Consider the following 20,609-nt stretch of genomic DNA (forward strand, 5'->3'; position numbering starts at 1 on the left):
ACCTTTGAAGTTATCTGAAAAGGAAGGTTAGATGGAAACTGGGTTTCCAATTGTTTGTACTGAAACTTTTCTGCTTCTCCATGTTCTTCAGAGTAGGGTCTTAATGTAGTTGTATTTGTTCCTAGCAGGACTCTGTTTTCATTCATTGAATATCTTTGGGAGAATTAAATTTCAGAGTAGCAGCAAGGATCCAACAGTTCCCTTCCTCCCCTCTGGGAGGTTCATGACGGTAGTGGTAGGCAGCACGGTGATTGCAAGGAGGTTCCTGATGGGTATGGATTGTAACAAGCAGAGCAGTCGTACTTACAAAATGCTTTAACTGTTCTGGTGCAACCAGCAACTGATTTCACAAAGCTCTAAGGTTCCTCCCATTTCTCTGTACGTTAGGTTTTAGTTGAGTCCATCATACTTCTATTACTTTATGATCTAATTAATAAACTGAATCTAGGTTGGAACAACAGAAAGAACAGTACATTAATCAAATTCCTTTGTAATGACTCTTTTCATGTGACTTCTGCAAGGCGTGATCCAACACAAGGCATGCTGTACTGGCTTTTCCTGTACTTCCCGAGGGCCTGGGTGCTTCCCTGTGCTTGTACCTGCTCAGCTTCACACGCTGCTGTAAAAGATTGTAGTAGTGATCTGAGAGCCTGCTCCTGGGAGCAAAATAAATTATTCCTGGGGTTTGGGCTACTACAGTTTACATTCGTAGTGAAAATAAGGAGAGGGGGAAAAAACGCACATTAACAGAGAGACGAAGGAGCATCTTCTCAGCCCAAGATGGGGACTTTATCTGCATTTATAAATATTGGTGTTTTTCTTCTGAACGTGATGTTTCCTAGCAATATGTGCTGTTTTTTTCTCAGAAAAGTTATTTTCCGCTTACAATACATTGGCAGCCATTGTTTGTATTGTTTAGGATCAATGGAGAAATTTTTCTAAATGTTATTTTGATTTGATTTGATGACATTGTTCGCTGGTGAATTATGAAAGCTCTGATTGTTTGGTGCAAAAGGAGGGTATAATGCATTGCTTGGTCACATGCTCGCTTAATGCATGCACATTGTGATGGCAGTAGTAATAGCACCATTAAAGAACAAAAGGTAGCAACACATAGTAGCTCTGTATCTGGTCAATCCCCTCAAATTACCATAAATATTTGAGCAATCTGAATAGTTTTAGACTCTGTAGTAAAGCTTTCCTGTTCTTATCTGGCACCGAAGGAATGTGGAATAAAGTATTCATTTAACCAAGTATAAAAATATGTATGCTATGCAGTTATAATCATGTGTCATTAATCAGAAAATACTGCAGTAACTCTGACAAATTAAAAACACAAGGATGTGTCTGCAAGGGCTTTTTCAGTCATTAAAAAGCTGCTTCACCTCTCAGGCAAACTATTTAATGGCAACTTCTTGCTCAGTGTACTGACATCTTCAAAGGCTCTGACATCTGTCGGCCTTTGAACTACCATTAAAAAATATTATCCCATTTCCATTCTTTTATGCCCATTTTTTTAATTATAGCCCTTCTTTCAAGTTAGGAACATGGTTGGTTTAAATGATGCTGTCCTTTCGTTTTCAGCCACCCAGCTGCGGTTTGAATAAATTGATGTAGAATCAAAGGCGGGACTTTAAAGGGAAAAGGTTTGATGGACTTGGACTCCGAACCAGATGAGGTTTTATGATGAAAAGGGTTTAATCCCAGCACAGGCATCGCTTCTATCAGTTGAGCAGTACAAAGCGATTCATATATATAGGTTCACGAGAAATGATCTATTTTTTTTTTTAAACAGCACAGATCTCTTCAGGACTTGCAAATGTGGCATTAGCTAATATTCAGAGAGCTGATTTCCTTTCATCCACCAGAAGCTTATGATTATAGTACAGTTCTCGAATTGGAAATGAGAGCTGCAACACAGATTTAAAGCTATGCTGTCTGATTTGTATTCAATATACATGTCACTGCGGGACAAGCCGGTCTAGGCCGAGCTGGTTCAATAAAGGGAAAAACAGTTTCAGCATCTGAAATTCTCGGGGGGGGGGGGGAATGTACCAATTAATTCTTACCTGCCCTACCTGAGTATTGTGTCGGGTACTTAGATTACTACTGTTTCTAAAACTGTGCAAACATACCCTTGTGATAAAATGTCTTTGGCATCTTTTGCATCAAAGGTTGAGAGAAAAGATGCAGCATTAATCAGTAATGGCTTCTAATGCAGCCATTTATATGGAAGGCAATGTTTGTTTTTCTGTACACGAGTTTCAAGGAGGCTTAGCAGCGACAGCTTTGCTATTGCTTTATAGCAGTAGCCTTCATTAGTGCAGTAATTGGGCTTGCATATGGAGAAATATAAAATCTCTCAAAAATTCATCAGATGCTATTTGTCAAAAACACCATCTCGTGGTACCCAAGAAATAATCTCTTTAATAGTTCCCTGCTCTTTGTGCTTCATGTTAGTTGAAATGTGGTACATAGACATATTTTCTTAGTTTTCAACAATCGGATTGTGTCCTTCAAAACAGTGATGCTTTCCAGAAAAGTAAAAGCAGTAGATTTCAAAAGTCTGCAAATGACGTCCTCTTAAGGGACTGCGCTTCATTGTTGTACAGGAGGAGGACTGCTGCTTTTGGTCAACTGTCAGCAGCTCCCCACAGCCATTGCTCCCTGCCAGAATATTCAGTTTAGGAGTAATACATTGTTCTTTATATCTTAATGCAATTTGGAGCTTTTTTTTTTATTATTATTTCGAGGGAAGGCAGGGGGATGGTGGAGGGAAGGGGAGTGTACTAAATATAAACATGGTCCTGTATAAATGGCCTCATTTAATGGGTTATTTTACTGGTATTTCACAGAATTTACTTTAGTATGTATTTATATTTAAACTATATGGTGACATTTAGTAAAATACAGGAGACTCGAAAGGTCTGAAGAAACTCCTGCCCCAGGATGCGATGGCCTGTTTGTCATTCCGAAATGATAGTGGCACCAACAGAATTCAAGGACAAGCAGAGAAGGATGAAAAGGATAGACATCAATGTAAAGGTGCCAAAGAAAGATACTGAGCCAAAAGTATTCTTGATTTCAAGAAAAAAATGTTATGCACCCAGTCCTTATTTGTTTTGTACAGATCATCCTGGGATTGATCTTGTCTTTCTGAACTGGTAGCGGTAGCATGATGCTTCCAAAAGGTCTCCGAACACAGAGGAGCCGCTGCGGAGATGAAGGGAATAGTGCAGGCAGCTCTTGAGGATGAAGGTGCAGAAAGGGAGGCTAGAAATAGTGCGGGCTTGTATGTGTGTGCATAAAGTACACCAAAGGTGCCATCAGCTGATGCCTTTGACTCCAACCTGACAGCTAGGCTGGAGTGCACACTTCCTTCCCTAGGACTTTCATCCTCACTTGGATGTGACAAAATTTAGCTGTTAGATATAAGGATTGACACTAAAGATAGTCAGCTAGCTTATGCTTCTTCCAATGTGGAGTTCATTTCAAAAAGGAGAAAGTAAAAATCTGCACTTGATTGTTTAATTTTGCATCTGATTAGTGTAAGCAGCTAAGATACAAATAAGAATTTACCTCAACTAGTTGATTAGAAGAAAAACTCCAACTATTACTGCCTTGCGGAAATATTTTTTGAAAGATAGAAGGTGACTATTTCTTTGAAGTCTAAACCTGTAAATTACACCTTTTTTTAAATTTCTGAAGCTCCTGGTCTTCAGGATTTCTGCCCACACATATTGCCATTCGTGACCCAGAATGAGGACTTCATGCTTGGTTAAAGACTGTCACCTTCAATATAGCAGCATGGCATCAGCGATGAGAGTTTCCTCGTGTGTTAGATTCTTTAGCAGAGCAGAATAGTAAGTACACAACAGGCTAGTGCGTTTACCTCATCTTTAGTCATCAGGCCAGAGAATAGCACTGTTAGGTTCCTTAGCTGACTTCGTGCAATTACATTGGAGTTTAGAAGAATTTCTTTCACCTTGATTAACAGTCAGGTCAGGGCTTGGACGGCATCATCCACTTAGAGCCTTCCTCGAGTGCTTCAGCTGCCTGTTGAGGAGATCCCGGCAGATGACTTGAGCAGGAGCTCGTGCCCAGAGTTTGCCCTTCTACAAGTACTCAGAAGTTGAAAATGGGAGATATGATTGTTTACTTTTTTTTAATCTGTATCTTGTCTCATGTGTGTTTTGTCAAGTTTTCAAACCAATTCCATTTCCATTACAGTCACCATAAAACCTTCATGGGGGATGTATAGGGTAACGTTTCTGGAGTACTCTAAAGATGCATTTGCTTTGAGCAATAATTTAAACAAAGACATGCAAAAGAGAAATGAGTTAATGATGATTTTCTGTTGTTTTCCTACTTTCAGTGAAGTTTTCTCATTAGCTGACAGGGCAAAGACATTTCTCATAGACAATATTTCCTGTACCTACTCTGGGGACAAATTAGAAAAGATATGTTTAATTTTGCTGCTTCACAGAGATGAATGTCTGTAGAAATCCTTAAATCTGTAATACATCACGTCTGCGTTTAAATCAGGATTGCAAGTTGTTCAGGAAATGCTAATGATTTTAAATTTAATACATGGAAATTTAAATGCGAAGGTTTGTTTACAAACTTGTCCTTAGAGTATTTCTGTGTCCAGCTTCTCTGATCCAAGTGATGGGTAGCTCTTCCCAGTCTGCTGCAGAGATCTTTAGCCTCCATTGATGTATTCCATTGCAGGAAAGTCCTATCCTTCCTTAAATATCAATAGCTTTTCACATTCAACACAAGCTTTGATCCAGTGTTTTTTCTGAACTGTATACATCCGTAGCATTCTTCTGAGAGGAATAATTTCCTTTCACATCCTGAAATACAGAAAATCTTTTTTTTCCTCAGAAGAAAACAGGGAAGAATGAACTCGTGTTTGGTGTAATGTTCATCAGTTTTTGGGGGAGAATAGGTTGGTTGTATGAGGCAGCAAAACTGATACAAGGTATAGGTTTTTATTTTTCAGCCACTGTATACTTTATCTATATTCTGCCCTCAAAAATATTTTTAGAGGATCACAACATTAAGCATATCTTTATGGATGCATGTTCTGCGTCTTCATTATACTTCGATGACATCAATGCAGTTATGCAGATTGTTTGGTGCCTAGCTGAGTGTCTCTGTTAAATTTCGTAGTAGAAAGACGCAAGGAAATGAGTCCTCCACTAGTCCTTTCCATGTAGGTCTGTTAGTAGTCTTACTCACTTTATTTGTAGATAGAAAAATACAAATGTAAATGTCTTATACACAAAGAAGAGAGAGAAAAGAAAGCTGTATGACTTTATTTTTTGACTTGGTAATCTCTTTCAAAGCAAATATAGTAAAACAGGTTATAAGAAAGTCATCTGCAAGCTGTCTTCCAGGCAAGATGGCCAAGTCTTTTCTAGATATTGAACTGTTAAATGGAAAAATTATTTGCATTTATCTCAATTTCAACTTGGTGACTAATCCTTTCCCTCACGGTTGTCCTGTATTGTTCACTTCCAGTCTCATCTCTCCCCCATGTAGGCTTGAGGTTCTTCCGTTTGTCTAAAAGTCATCTTATTAGGCAGGCAGTGGCAATAACCAACCTATATGAAGTTCTACTTTCTAGATGCTGTTAACTAAATTAGAATCAAATATACTTATGTAAATTAAGAAATCAAAATAAGCTCCGTTAATTTTAAGCTCTTTGTGGAGCTGTGAAATGGATGTCTGATTTTCTTTCTTTCTCCCCCTTTCCCTCCCCCCCCTTTTTTTTAAAGTCCAATAGTTTGTAGCTTAAATCCCATTGACGTTTACTGGCACTTAGGCAGCTAACTGCCTTCTTTAAAAGTCCAGATCTATTTCAGTGCACTTCCTTTGGAAATAAAGATACAAATTTGTATTTTTGATTCTTTTTCATGAATTTTTATTGAAAATAGAGCTAAGCAGAAGGTGACTTCTCTTTACTGTTCTTCACGAATCAACACATTGTGTTTCAGTAAAATGCTTAAGCTGTACTTGCTCTATCTTGTCTAATCTTATTCTACATTGCTAAGAACTAAAATCTAGTCTGGAATGGTGCTGGACTTTTCTTGGGACTGTGACAAGTGCAGGAGTTGGGGAAACACAAAATGAAGTTGCCCATAGTTTGGAAGTGGAGCGATGTTTAGCCTCCAGCAGCACTGTACAGGTACGGTGGTGTTAATCTGCTCCTGCCCCTAGCAGAGTGCAAAACAGCAAGGTTGATCAGAGTTTACTTTTAGCAGATGCACAAATGTTGGGCATTTTTCAGAGCATACACAATGTTAAAGCAGTCCGAGTAAAGAACCTTACAAAGGACTCTTGATGTTTAAAAGCACCTTAATGCTGTTAAAATTAATAGAATAAATATGTAAGTTAGCAGCTCAACACCTCACTTGGCAAGTCCTGGTGGATGTTTTCAAAAGTAATGTCAGAGGTACATTTGTGGAGGTGGGAAAATCTGAGATTGTGTTGAGATGGAGTTGATATACCTTTGCATAAGCCCTGTAATAAGGAGACTCAGATTTTACACAGCTGAACAGCAAACATTTTACTGTTAGTATTATGGTTGCCATCTGCACTGCTTCTATATAAGGTTTTTTTGGACACTGAACGTGCATCTGTTTTATTCTAGAGAGCTGCTACTCTTTGTATGCTGGGCAGCTTAGTGACTACACCTTTCGTTTATGTAACAATTTTCCTACAGAATACCTAAAATTGCTATTACACAGTCTGATTTAAAAACTGTGAACACTTGATTTATGAACATATGAATATATTCCAGTTATGGGATGAAAGTATTGATATTTAAAGTAAAGATGTCTTCTATTTAACAAGTTGTGCAATAGCACCAACTTCATGGACAGAATCTTCTTCCCTCAGGAGTAAGAAAACTTATGTATGCATTTTCATGAATGTTTATATAGTGTTTCGTGCATCTTTTGTATTGAAGTTTTAGTTTTGCTGATTTAGTATTTCCAGCAAGTACTAGATTAGTGATCAGGACTATGTTTAATTGTGGTAGATTGTGGTTTAATTGTGCTTCAGTGGTAGAATCACTGTGCTTCAGTGATTCCCTCCAGAATAATTTGCTTTTTTGAAAATCATATCAGTGCTCTTAGGAGGTGAAACCTACCTGTTGGTCATTGAACTGTTGTTCATTCTCACTTCATTTCACACTATTTTATTTATCTGCTCCCTTAATTACCATTTTTATGGGTCTGTGTTCTTACCCAAAGGCATTTAAACTTGACAGTGTAATAGATTGTGCTGTGAAAGCTAAATAGCTGTTTATTACTTATCCCTGTTAATTTGGGCTCTGCCACATCATTACGCATGTGATAATGTCCGTGACATTTGCGGAAGTAGTTTTCTTTACAAATCAGTGCAGTTCTCGCATTGCTTCCAACGTTACTTCCTGACCAAAAAAAATCCAGGAAGAATTCTTTCAATCATTCTCCAACAGTAAAATAATAACTGCAGAAATCTGACCACCATTAGCCAGGCGTTACTATGCTCATGTTAATATCTTCTGTGTATTACCTTGAAACTTCCATCTTGGTTCTATTTCCTTGTGTCTTTCCCAACCCTCCCTTCCTCCTTCATCAGTTACTACCCTAATTTAGATTTGTTCATTTAGATTTTTCCCCTTGTGATTAGGATGGCTGGCTGATGTTCCTTAAAAGATGTTCCTTAAAAACGCAGCTCTTTATATGTTGCAATTTGCCTTGTAGAGATCCTGTTACTTGTTACTGCTTTGATAGGATGTTTTGAACAGTGTCTCATATACTTCCATGTTCCCAACCTTATTTTCTACCTATACATTTAAGGTTTCCTATTATTTACAAATTACTGGTTTTATCAATCACAAGAAAAAAAAAGATAATATTCTCAATATTTTATTTTAAATTGTCATTGTATAGAAAATCTTTTTAATATACTTGATAAAAATGGAGATATATGACATTAAAAACTTGAGTTACTACATTTTAATGACTTGCTAATTCAAAGCTGTTTTTAAAGTATTGGTTTGGACTTGAGTTTTTTAGATTTAGATTGTAGCTTAAACCAACAGATTCCTATTTTTGGCATTGCTGTGTACCTTTTGTGTCATTGTCCTGTTACAAGGGAACCACACATTTATCTGCCAGCTGGCTGAACTGGCCAGATGAAACTTGTCTGGCTGGGAGAAAAGCAGGCGTACTGGGCCCAGTGAGTCTGGCTCAGTGGGATGTTTTGTGGACAAAAAGAACAGAGAGCCACAGGCATCGTGCTTGGCCCTTAGAAGCTGCACTTTGTTGCCTCTTTTATCTCTTAATGGTAAAAATCATAGGGATGGTTCCCAAAACCCAGTGAGATCAAGTGTAAGACTGATTGTTGTGACTCGCTGGAACTGCAGTAGCAAGACTCGTTAATGTAAACCAATTTTGGTTTAAACACAAACCAACATCAGGCATCTTTGAAGTTCTTACAGCTGTACTTTTTTCTTAGCTTAGAGCTGCAAACAAATACCATTTGTTTACTTTTTTAGTAGTCTTTTATGTTAGGTGCACTGCTTTTTTGTGTTTGATGGTAGAGAAACTTGTCCCGTTTCTCAACCCTTTACAAAGCTTTTTTTGTTAATAAGAAAGTTGAAGTAGTTCAGATTCCCCATTTCCAACAGATAATCTGTCTAAGTTGTTTTATCCTAAATATGTCACCAGTTGCTGTGCTGACTCGGATGGGATGCTTCTCCCACCTCTTCTGGAACGTTGCACTAATCTAGGGTAAAAGGGAGTCATTGTCACCACTGAATCACTGGTTTCTACTTTGTTCCTTATTTTCCTTTTAATTCTTCTTCATCATCAAAGTGAGATTTGTTTTTACTGCAGACTTCCTTTCCCTTGACTGGACTGATCTCCTTTCAAAAATAATCCACTATCCAATAACAAATGTTATGTATACCTCATCCATCTCTGTCACACCAAGCCAGCCTAACAAGACACAAAGAAACAAATCTCCCTTTCAGAAGGGTGCAGCTGATGGTTTCACATAGCGCGCTGTTCAAACGAGTGCACTAATTTTAATGTTCTTCCAGGTGAGAAAACGTTGAGCAAGTATCAGCGCACAGAGGCAGAAACTGCATAGCAGTGATTCCAGTAGGGCTGTTGCTTATGGGCTAATATTTTAGGTTATAATCCTAGGATGAATTATTGTCAGCATCTAACCTAACACTTCATGTTTGAACTAAGTCTATGGAACTGCTCAGAGGTGTCTGGGTGTTTGTTACATGCAAGCAAAATTAAGCACTGCAAATGGAAACCTGTGCAGTTGTCTCCAGCTGAAGCCAAGTTAGCCCACCACAGGAAGCTTCTGAAACTCATTTGGAGGAGGTATCACAATCCACTTGAGAAATGCAGTAGGTTTTAAAAGTGCAATTCTCTTTCTGCTGCCTGAGTACCCTCAGCAATGAAAGGTTTCTGCAACTTCATCTGCGGGGAGCTTAGTCACTTGTTGAAGCTGCTGAAGCAACACCTAAATCATTCTAGATCTGAGCCACAGGGAATAAGACTGGATTTTATCTCAACTCTGCATTTCCTTGGTTTTGTGAGTTCAAACGGCATTGAGGGCATTTCAAAGTTATGTGTGGTGATGGGGTGGATGTGGTTTGCTGTGTAATACGTTGAGAGGGAGCCCGTGTATTCCATCACCAAGTAGAAAAGACTCAGTCATGCTCCGGCCTCTTAGAAACTGATCCAAGTAAATGCTTCAAGAGGTTGAAGCAGAAGCTCCAGAAAAACAAAAAGAATTGGACTGTAGTCATTCGGTCCATTTCTCATCTCTGTTGCATGTAACTGTAGCAGAGTTTCAGACTTCAGCAACAGATTTTAATTTGAACTTTTTGCCAGCTTTATATTTTCTTATGCAACTTACTTTTTAAAATTAAGAGCACATGTTTTCCTTCCAAATAACATGAAGTACATTTATTGGCATTTTAAATAGGCCAAAGTGAGTGAGCAACCTTCTTTTTTTTCTTTCAAGTCTATTTTTTCCCTACAGGCAAATTGCTGTGGGCTTTTGACCCACCCTTTTTATGACACTATTTCAGCACAAATATTCTTAGTTAGAATTCTAAGTTATTCCTTTGAAACAGAAATAGAAATCACCATCTCAGCTAGCAGTTTCTTCATCTATAGGACTGTCATACGTGCCACGTAGCATACATACAAGTATGCCGTATACATTCGTATGAACTCGCTACCTCTCACACAGCTGACTTTACATGCTTGTATTTTTGTTCCATTTGGGATATTCTGTAAGCTAACGTTTTCTTTCTCTGTTTTCCTTTAAATCACTTTACAGAATGCTTTCTTGTTTGAGATGTGCTGCTATGGCATGCCATCCTTCAGCGTTCTTTGTAAAAGAGATATGGATCTCTCATTTCATTTACTCAAGCCCATACCACTGAAAAAAAGGCTTTAACCCTGATTCCTAAATCCAGCAAGTAGCAATAACATTTTGAACCTACTATATACTGTGAAATCTTTATTTCTTATGTTTAAGCCTTCCATTTAGCACAATAGATATTTGCTCTGGTGGAGTACTGAAGTTGTGTACGTCTCACAGTAGGTCTTGCACCCAAGTTATTGTTTGGAGCAGGCAATTTGGTCAGCATGGTTCACAAACATAGATATAACCAGCTATAAAATTGCTCTGAAGTTTTATATTTCATGGATTTTCCACAACAGAAAATTGTCATTTTTTAAATTTTTCCTGCCAATACTAATTTGCCCACATCTAAGCCTAATAATACTTTATGAGACCTGGCATGTGGAATAGCAGAGTCTTAGCGATGGAAAGTTTGGGCTTCATTTCTTTTAGTAGTTTTAAGATGCCCATGTCACAGAAAGTTGTCTTATGCAGCAAGTTGGTCATTTGTAAGCTGCTTCTGCCAGTGACTTTGTTTATGGAGAAAAAAAACTAGCTGTGAAAACTAGCCTTATTTTAAGGTTACAGACAAGAACTGTGCCTGTGATCCCCAGCATAAGCTTTTCCCAGTCACTTTGGAGAGATTAGATGTCTCTTAACATCATCTTACTAGCAGTGAAGTTGCTCCAAAAGGACTCCCTTAATCATATTAGTTTCGCTGCCATCACCCTGTCTTCAGATTCTTTCTTCTTTCCTAATAGAACCAAATCTGCTTTTGCCATCTATTAGGTCTAACATTAATGCTCTTTTACATATTAATTACTATTACTTTACCTATAACATTCAGCCCTCTATCTTTTGGCTCCCCAGTTTTGAATCTGAAAGCTTGGCACTGTCACTGCAATGTGGCAGTAGAAAATGCTGCATTGTGCTATTTGAATTTTCCTATGTCTTTGTATAAGAATTATTGAGTATAGAATGAAGTAAAGCAGAAGGAAATAACAGTTGACTCAGGAATTCACCCATTCTCTATCTTGGCTTGTAATATGATGTATGAATGTTTTGTTCTTGTATTCTAAGAAGTGAGTCTTGGCTCCTTATCCGAAATATTTTATCAAACTTTTTAGGAATCTTCTGAACGATGTAATATCTTAAAGTTTCACTTATGGAAAAAATCAAGCTTAAGGAAGCTTTTCTTAAAAAAATGTTTTTTTTTCGGTTACTGAAACATTTTGTTGTGATCTTAAGGTGAAATATTTTTCTGAAAGAATTGTAGAAGTATATTGTAGATTATAATGATATACTGAAATGTGCTTTACATTTTAGTCTGTATAATTACAAACTAAAGTGCATTTTGCATTTTAGACTGTTTGCAGATTTAGAAAAAAATAAACGCATATAGGAAAAGATCGGGAAAGGATCTAGTGTAGATCACAGTATCTGAAGCATATGTTTGAAATAATGCTGATATAGGCTGAAGTATGTGGAATTTGTTATAATTCTGTATACAAATGATGTGCTCATTCTGTGCATGCACAAAACTTTACCTTTGACATGCTAAGGAGTAATGCCAATGAGTAATTAGGAAAGCGTGGAAACAAGTCAATCTTGTGATAAGTTTCTGAGAGGGTTAATATTTAATACGTGTTACAGCTGTGATAGTCTAAAGACACAAGGGAAGGTTTGGAAGGAGACATCATGTCTTATTATACCATATAGCTCAAATAGTTTAAAAAAATAGACTTTCAAGCCTCAGTTTTCTCACAGATCACAGTAATTATTGTAACAATCTCTCCTCGTACATTAATGTGCAAGGCATTATTTCTGATAGAGTCATTAATTTCCCAACTTTGGTCAGAAATGACTCTTTCTTTGTCAAAGATTTGTAGTAACATGGTTCTCAGAGACTGCAAATAAGTGGTTTAGCTGAATATAGATACTGTAGGAAACGTCTGAAGAACAGTAATAGTTGGAGAGAGCACTTCACAGCTCTAGAAACAGTAACTGGCACTCCAGGGCAATGGTTTTTTTAATATATGCTAGTTTTAAGCAGATTTTCTTATGAAACCTTTAATAAGCTTGATCTCAGTCACCTACATCTGTTTGGTAGGATGTCAGTATTTTGTCTGTGTCATCCCGTACATCCCAAGAATTCCAGGGAACTGCAGTGTTGCTTGTGAGGTGGGAACAAAAAGGGAGAACTACTGTGTGAGGTTTTCAGTGAAAAGGCTTGTTTTCAGAACTATGTTTATGAAAGAGAACGTGTTTTTTCAACTTCATATGTTACAGTTAGCTGGAAAGACAATGGTTTTGTCAGAGGTGCAATGCACCTATATTTCTTTTGAGAAGCTACAGACAAAATGCAGTTAGAACAGTAACTAATGAGAGCTATATGCAAGAGTAAATCTGAACTAATGGACTACAGTAAAGTAGCAGTGTATAGTCTTCTATATACTTAAAGAGTGTGACAGATTTACCACGTGTCAGCTTAGTTCCTCGCACTTTGACGTTCCCGAGCTGACTCCCTGTGGCTCAGCCTGCTGCTGATGCCACAGCCACAGCGCATTTTGCTCCTGAGGACTGGAGGATGATCTGCGATCACATAAAAGAGAATCGTGGATTCAGAAGTCTGTGTCTTGCATTTCGAAGGTTGTGTCTCATCTGTACCACACTTGCAGAGTTGTAAGGGTTCTTTGCGTTGGCCAGTGTCATCCTTTCTCGGTGTGTGTTGGTGCCCTCACCTGAAGGAGCACTTTCTGTGACATGTTCCTTGTGCACATCAGCACACTGCAGCGAGATACGGTCTGTAATCTGTAGCAGTGGTTGGTAAATGATTGATGATATGCTCATGTCTCATTACAATGTGATAGGTGAATTCTTAAGGGAAAAAAGACATTATATATAGTGACTATAGGCCACAAACTTAAGTTTCTTCGCCAATGGGGTCACCCCCTCCAAAAAGGTAAATCTCTTTGCTCTAGCCATGCCTTGGGTAGGAGGGAGCTCTGTCCATCTCTGTGTATGCGGAGAAGGGGAAGAGCAAGAAAAGAAGACAAGGAAAGGGACATAGAATCTGTAGAGTCAGCTTCCTACCATAGGTGAAAGCCTGTCTAAGGGAAGTATTTTGTTTTTTGTTCTTGTTTTGTTACTTTGCCTGTTCTTCATTTCAGGTTATGTGTGAGATGGAGAGCCAAATCCACAAGCTGAGGGAAGAGCTTATTCAGGTAAATGCTCAGCGCAAGCAACAGCTGATGGAGATGAGCCTTCAGAGGGAAGAGGAAAAGCAGAGGGCAGCTCGAGATCACGAGATGGTGGTGAATAAGCTGAAAGTGGAGGCAGAAAAAATGTTGCTCGACCTGAAAAAGGTGCATGATGCAGAAACAGAGAAGGCCTTGGACAAGGTAAGAGAATCACACAGGGCTGCTTCTTGTGGCTCAGCAAAAGGGAAGCAATCACCTCAGAAGTCAGATAACCAAAGCTTTACAAGGGAAAATGTTTAGGGGGTCACTTGATTTGAAAACAAAAGGTAGTATGTTGTAGATCTGACATAGGTGCTGTAATCCCTGTATGAGAATGGAAATTCTGTGGCTCTCTAACGAAAGACCTCTCTTTGAAGATGCAGTGGCAGCAATCGCTGCTGTAGCTGTCTGCTGTGAGTGCTGCTGGGGCAGCACCTTCCAGCCGTGTTGCGAGTGGGATGGCCATGACCTTTAAAACCCAGATGACTTTAAAGGGAAACCCAGCTAAGGACTAGGCTAGTTGCTTTTCCTTTATTGGACTAGATAGAGTAGAAAGGGCGGTTCTGTCTAACCACACTTTTTCTCCCTCAAAATGAGGAAAAGTTCTTAAGGAGAAAAAACTCAGGCTAAAACTGCAGGGAAATTGGGTCTAGTAGCTAACAATGGCTGATCTACTTTTGCCTGTGTGCATCAGATGAGCAAGTACTGTGTGAAAGGTTTGAAGATAAAAATTAACGTTTCAACTTCATCAAGGCTTCCCTCCCCATTCTGTTCAGCGGGGTCACCACGTATTGCTGCTTCAACGCTGCACTCACAGCAGCTTCCTGACAAACCCCTTTCACTGGCTCCTTGAATAGAAATGTTTCTCCACGTTAAGGATGGTATGAACTAAAACATGTCAGTTTTATTTCAAAGACTTAACTAAAAACGGCTGCTCAATATTGATGGTAGACTAAGGGTGTATATGTGAGCTGATAGTTGTTGAAGTATCTTTCATATGTGTTAATGTAATAAATGATACGTTTTATTGCCCAGTGATGTACAGTGGCATAAATTAACAATCTGCATATACTGTTTGAACAGCCTTTGTGAAAGTGACATTTCATTTACCTGCGTCAGGTTCTTGGTCTGTAATTTTAAACAGCATTTGGAGGATTATGTTGGAAATCAGCCAGCCTGAAGCCATTAAAATGGCTGTGATCAACAATTCAGAATCTTTTCTGAATGTAAGGAAAGCTCTGCTTGGCATAATTATTTAAAGCCAAGGTCACAGAAAGTATTTAAACCTTTGAAATTCATCATTAAAGGATTAATTTTAACTCAGGAAGACATTGTCATTTTTGCTTAAAAATGGAATTTGAATCTCAATTCTTTTCTTTCTTTGATCTTTTTTTACATGTGTAGTATAGCAAAAGAAAAGTTAACTTCTTTACATCCTCAAATTAAAGTTACAAATAATCCTTCATAGGGAAATATCTTTAATAGACTTGAATTGTCGTTTCTGTCAGAAATGTTTTCTTTTAATTTATTGGATTTTTCTATTTTTTTCCAAATAAAATTGCTAATTTTAAGCACTATTAACTGCTATTAAAAATTACGTTTTTTTAACTTAGCGTACTTTCTTTTTTTTTTTTTTTTTACTTCTAATCAGAAGAGCACATGTTGAGTAGAGAACAAGGAAAAAAAGTCTTTTGGAAAGTCTGTCGTAAATGTGAAAAAATACCTTGCATTTACCATCAAATCTCCCTCTACTGTTCTTCTTCATTTCTGTCTTCCAAATGTAGAGCTGTGGAAATTGGCCACAAAGTCAAAGTAGCTTAAAGGGCAAACTCCATATAAAGGTCAAAAGTAACAGTTTCCACTAACTCAGTTTCAAATCTTTATCCTCTTAAAATCTGCAGAATTTTAACGGAGATTTTATTTGAAGGGGGTTGACTAAAATACCTTAATTGCAGCATGAATCTTAAAACTTGTTTTTAAAACAAGCAAATCTTGTTCCCCTGAAATTTAGGACAATATGGGAGAAAGTTTTGTCCTCCAAACTGAATTCTTTTTGCCAAGTCTTTAAAGATTGTTTAAAAATCCAAGAGGAAGCTGAAGTTCACTGTTTAGGCTTGGAAATAGTCGTATGGCTGTCCAGATTTTCTGAAGGTCAGTCCATTCCCACATGAAGGATCTCATTCCTCAGTGGTCTGTTTTGTGAGTAATACTGATTTCCGTGTGTATTCCTTTGTGAAATTGTGGACTGCTGTTAAAAAAAAAAAAAAAAAAAAAGCTAAAATTTGAGTGGAAAAAAAATTAAAATAAAAGTGGGTAAAAGAAGACACAAGATTTATGTGGTATTGCCCTCCCCATAGCCCTGCTCCAGTGGGGATGGGAGGAAGGAGAATGGGCAGAAGAGATTAGAGAAAAGGTTTTCATTGCAAGCACACTGGACATTTAAATATTTGTTGGTATTTGTAGACAGCTTTTCAATATTTAGGTAAACATATTGTAATTTACTGAAGTCTTTAAAGTTGAGATTTTAAGCAATAGAGAAGATAGGACATTGTTTATTTTAATATTTTATTTGACTCATTTTGTTAGAGATTACAGCATACAATGCCAGAAAGTTACTCAATAAAAATCATACAGTAATGTTTTTGAACCTGTGATTCTAAAAGCAATTATCTTCTGACAGTTATTGCATCTCCTGATCAGTTGGGGAATGATAAGTGGGAAAATATTTAACAGGTTGCCAAATGACACCGTGTAACCCACACTATAGGAAAAATAAACATATCTATTGACATGGAAAAAATAATAAAGGGAACAGTCCGTAATTTTCCACTGATCCCCTCTCTTGCAGGCAGTATTTTCACTTAAATACCACTTTGTAAGAAAGTGAACGACAGCTGATGTAAATACGTACCTTTTTACTTTTGCTGAACCTGGTTGGACAACCCAGGGGCACCTCTGAGATTTCTCCAGGCTGGACACCACCCCATGAGCAGTATGGTCCCTGAGAAGGTGATGAGGGCTCCGTCTCACCAGGGCGGGGAAGGCTTGGGGCTGGAGGTCCGACCTCCTGCTCCCTGGGGCAGGGCCCAGCCGTGCTGTCTCCCCACAATTTGCTTGTGTTCCTGACCAGTGCTACCAGCCCTATAAAAGCGTGGGGGCTGTAACCCTGAGCTTCACGCACCTTTCTTGCTGAACCACAGGTTGAAAGGGTCCAGATCCAGCCACAGGGGAAGGGGCAGAGACACTCCCACCCCAGCACTTGGGTTCCTGTGGAGCATCTGCCTAGGACTGAAAATCTTCGACAGGCTCTTACAATTTGCTCTTGGCTGAGTACACTATGGTATGCTTGCGTGTTTGTAACTTAGTGCTGTTCTGTCAAAGCAGACCTCTTTCTTGAGCTTTTCCTGATTTGGACCTGGCCTTCTAAAGTCTCCCTGTTCATTTTTGCATGTCTCCTTCCCCATCATGTGAGCCACATTGCTGAAGACAGAGGCGTGTGGAAGGCTTGTAGGCATACACAGGTCTGATGGGCATTTTTCCTTGTCCCAAATGTCCTGTTCCCTCAGTGGGCTAGGGTATAGACTCAGAAGTGCAGAAGAGAGAGCAGGGCAGGCAACTCCCTTCCATCAATCTTTCCTCCTTTTCCTAAGCAGGGCCCTACCACCACCCTGGAGCCACAGATGTTGTGTCAAAATAGGGCTGAGCTGGCACGGGAGCAGCTCCGCATGTACTTGGTAGCTCGATGCAGAAGAAGGTGTTCCACTGGGCAGCGGCAGTTCTTCCTTAGCCTTCTGCTAGGTCAGGTGCCACAGCCCCATCACCCGTAATCGCCTTACTGCTCACCTTGTGAGTCGTAACATGGCACCTGTATTGGAACACGGAGCCACCTTATCAGATCCGGATAACAAGCCGTAATGTGCTTAAGGTCAGATAAGCTCTGCTGGCCATAAATCAGACAAAATTCAAGGCGACAGCATGGAGCATTTGAAACTACTTATGTCTTTATGACTTCAGTACTTTCCTAATGTCTATTATCTATCTTTTTACAAAAACGACTTGACAATTTCTCCAGAGTATTTCCTGTATGTTAGTTAAGGAATCGTATATATCACTTCAGAGGAACACTTGTACTCAATCATAGTGATTTAGAGTTGCTTTTAAAGCTGTTCATATATAGATTTAGTTTGCCTGAATTTCATTACATCAGGTGATTATAGCATTTTCAGATATGATGGTAATTTTTAGTATTTGAAGTCACACCTCACTGATGAAATAAAACAAACTGTTTAAGAAATGAATGTATTAGACATACTACTGCATTTAGGCTCTGCTAATGAGGAGTTTCAGCAGCGGGGAGACAGGTGGGTTGTAGGCTGCATCAGCAGCACGTGCAGCAGGACCACTCCTCAGCCAGGTGTGACAGGCTCCACAAAGCTTATGGGCATTTTCAGGTTTGCCAGAAATTACTGAAAGAAAGAGACAAACTGCATTTCTAAGTGTGTGCAGATGTGAAGCTTGGCTAACACAACTGTTTGTAACATTTGTCTGTGGTATTTTCTTGGCAAAGAAAATGAGCATTCAGAAAGCATGACCCTAGCAGATCAGTAGACATGCTAACAATGCTCAAAGGAAGCAACCTTGGAACGCTGAAAATACCTCATAAAAAAGCTCTCTGAGCAGTGTACATGAGTAAATTGGAGTGGGAGAAAAAGTTTTTTTTCCTCTAAATAACTTTCAACATTCAGCTCTTTATTGACTTCTTTTCTGTAGTTAAATAGAGAGTTTTTGACTCATCCTGTTAATTCTTTATGCAGGTTCCAGGAACATCTAATTCTTTTTCAGTGCTGCTTTTTTTGTGGAGAAGTAATTTACATTCTTGTGTATTGACTATTCTTAACACACATGTTATTTGATTACAGGATGAAGCTGTAGTCAAAGAGAAAAAAAGGGGGGAGGGGAGAATCAGCACTTTAGTTTCTGGACTGCACATCTGATTCGATGCAGTCGTGAAATGGCTCATTTTACCAAGATGGGACTCCAACGTAGCATGTAACTTGGCCAGAGCTGTGCAAATCCGTCTGGTTGGTTTTAATGATGTAGCAGTTAGCTATACTCTGAGATTTCTGTTACTTGAAATAACATATGACAGCTACAGTGTTTTCTGGTCTATACCTGTTACAATCACTCCACCTACATCTGGTGGGAAGTCCATATAAAACTGCAATGCCCAGGAAATCTGAAGTTAAGATTTAAATTTGAACGAATATATATGTATGTGTGTGTGTATGTATATTTTTGAAAGAATATGTATAAATATACTCTGTCAGTGATTATTTCCCTGATTAAGAATAACTATTCTGTATAATAATGTTTTAATGTGATGTTTTTGTAGCAGGGACTTTTCTTGGGGAAAAAAAAGTACAGATGGTGTTTTATGATTGGATGTTTATTTATTGAAGAACTTGTACTTGCATACAGTTTACAATTAAGGTACTGATTATGTGCCCTACAGACCTTTCAGTCCTTCCTTTATCACCCAGCTTCATGACACTGGATACATTAACCGACAAGCGCAGCCCTGGGATGCTGTCCAACTGGACATATACATTGGGCATACTTTCATACTGCACATGTAGAAATATCTTTATTTCACAGTATCTATGCTGGCATGATTCTCAGTACTCGTGCAGATGATATCATACTGTTCAGTCCTGGCAAAAAAAAAAAAAAAAAAAGATGAAGGAAAAGAATATGACATCTTCAAAGAAATTAGAGAGATTCTAAGAGATGCTCTATTAAAAGTATTGAGTTTCCTCTAAGCAGTTACTTCTGCTCATAAAAAAAAAATAATAAGCATTGCATGCTTTTCATTAGCTTACACCACTGGATGCAGTCTCTTTAGCTGTTGTTCTTCTCTGCCAACTACATTTCATTAGCTACCAAAACTGGTTCCATCATTGTATCTAAGACCTTCTGGGAACTGGACATCTCTGCGGCAATTCTGTAGGCTCCTGCTTAGACTTCTTAGCACGATGGAGACTTTGATCTGAGAGACATCTTTCACTTCATTAACTTGAACACTAATAGTGATAGTATAGAAAGTTCAACTGGATGCTCGCAAAACAGATTCTATTTTCATACACTTTGCAGTGATACCCTGATTATTTACATGGGGGCAAGTGGGTCAGCCATAAAATGTGGACATGTATTCTTCCTGAGTATAATGATATCATTAAACTCTATCTAATTATAGCGTAGATATGTTTTTCTTCATGCTGAATGCATTCAGGATCTCCACCAGTTGTCATACATGTGCCATTTTTTATACTAAAATTTTTTTAAGTGTTTTTGTATTACACAGATTCTTTTAGTTATAAATAATCTAAAGAGCATCTCCTTCTTACCAAGAGGAGTTGCATGTTCCCTGAGTTTCTTGATTTTTTTTCATTATCATCTGAAAACCATTGCCTGTTCCAGAGTAGTAACATTTTTGTTGTTATTGTGTTGTAGAGTCTGTTAGTTCTTGAACAATTTTGACATGCTGGTGTTAGTGATCTACCAGCTAATATTACTCAAAGTGAGTTTAGTAGTTTGGCTCTATTGAAGAAATCCTGCCAAAAGCCTAAAACATCAAGAGAAAAGAAATGTATTTCTAAAAAAGAAAAGATCGAGCAAAGTTAGTATATGTTTTCATGAGAAGTGCCACTTACTTAATGTCTGTATCCTGCTTCTATGAAGGACAGCAGACAGCAACTCTGCAATAACATTTTTGCTCACAGAGGAGGGAGAAAAACCAATTTCTTCTCTAGTGTGTCCCCCTTTGCCCTGCTCAGTCTCTTTCATCCCAAGGAAAGAAAGATGATAGTGGACAAGGAGCACGGTCACAGGAATTGCATCATCCCACAGGGGAGCTATTTGGAAGAGCCTTCAGTCAACAGA

The 20,609-nt window shown here is 38.4% G+C and overlaps 1 protein-coding gene across 11 annotated transcripts in view; it reads left to right on the top strand.

Moving 5' to 3' along the window:
• CEP112 (centrosomal protein 112) overlaps nt 1-20,609 on the top strand; it is a 162,975-nt gene that overhangs the window by 85,297 nt on the left and 57,069 nt on the right. For all 11 annotated transcript variants that reach the window (XR_005813688.1, XM_040530960.1, XM_040530958.1 and 8 more), the window contains one exon: nt 13,602-13,832. Coding sequence is in view for 10 of the 11 variants with exons in the window: in XM_040530960.1 (XP_040386894.1) it covers nt 13,602-13,832 (231 nt within the window). In the remaining variant the exon portion in view is untranslated. The remainder of the gene's footprint in view (nt 1-13,601; nt 13,833-20,609) is intronic.

Source organism: Cygnus olor, chromosome 18 (assembly GCF_009769625.2).
Source record: "Cygnus olor isolate bCygOlo1 chromosome 18, bCygOlo1.pri.v2, whole genome shotgun sequence".
NCBI classification, from domain to species: domain Eukaryota; kingdom Metazoa; phylum Chordata; class Aves; order Anseriformes; family Anatidae; genus Cygnus; species Cygnus olor.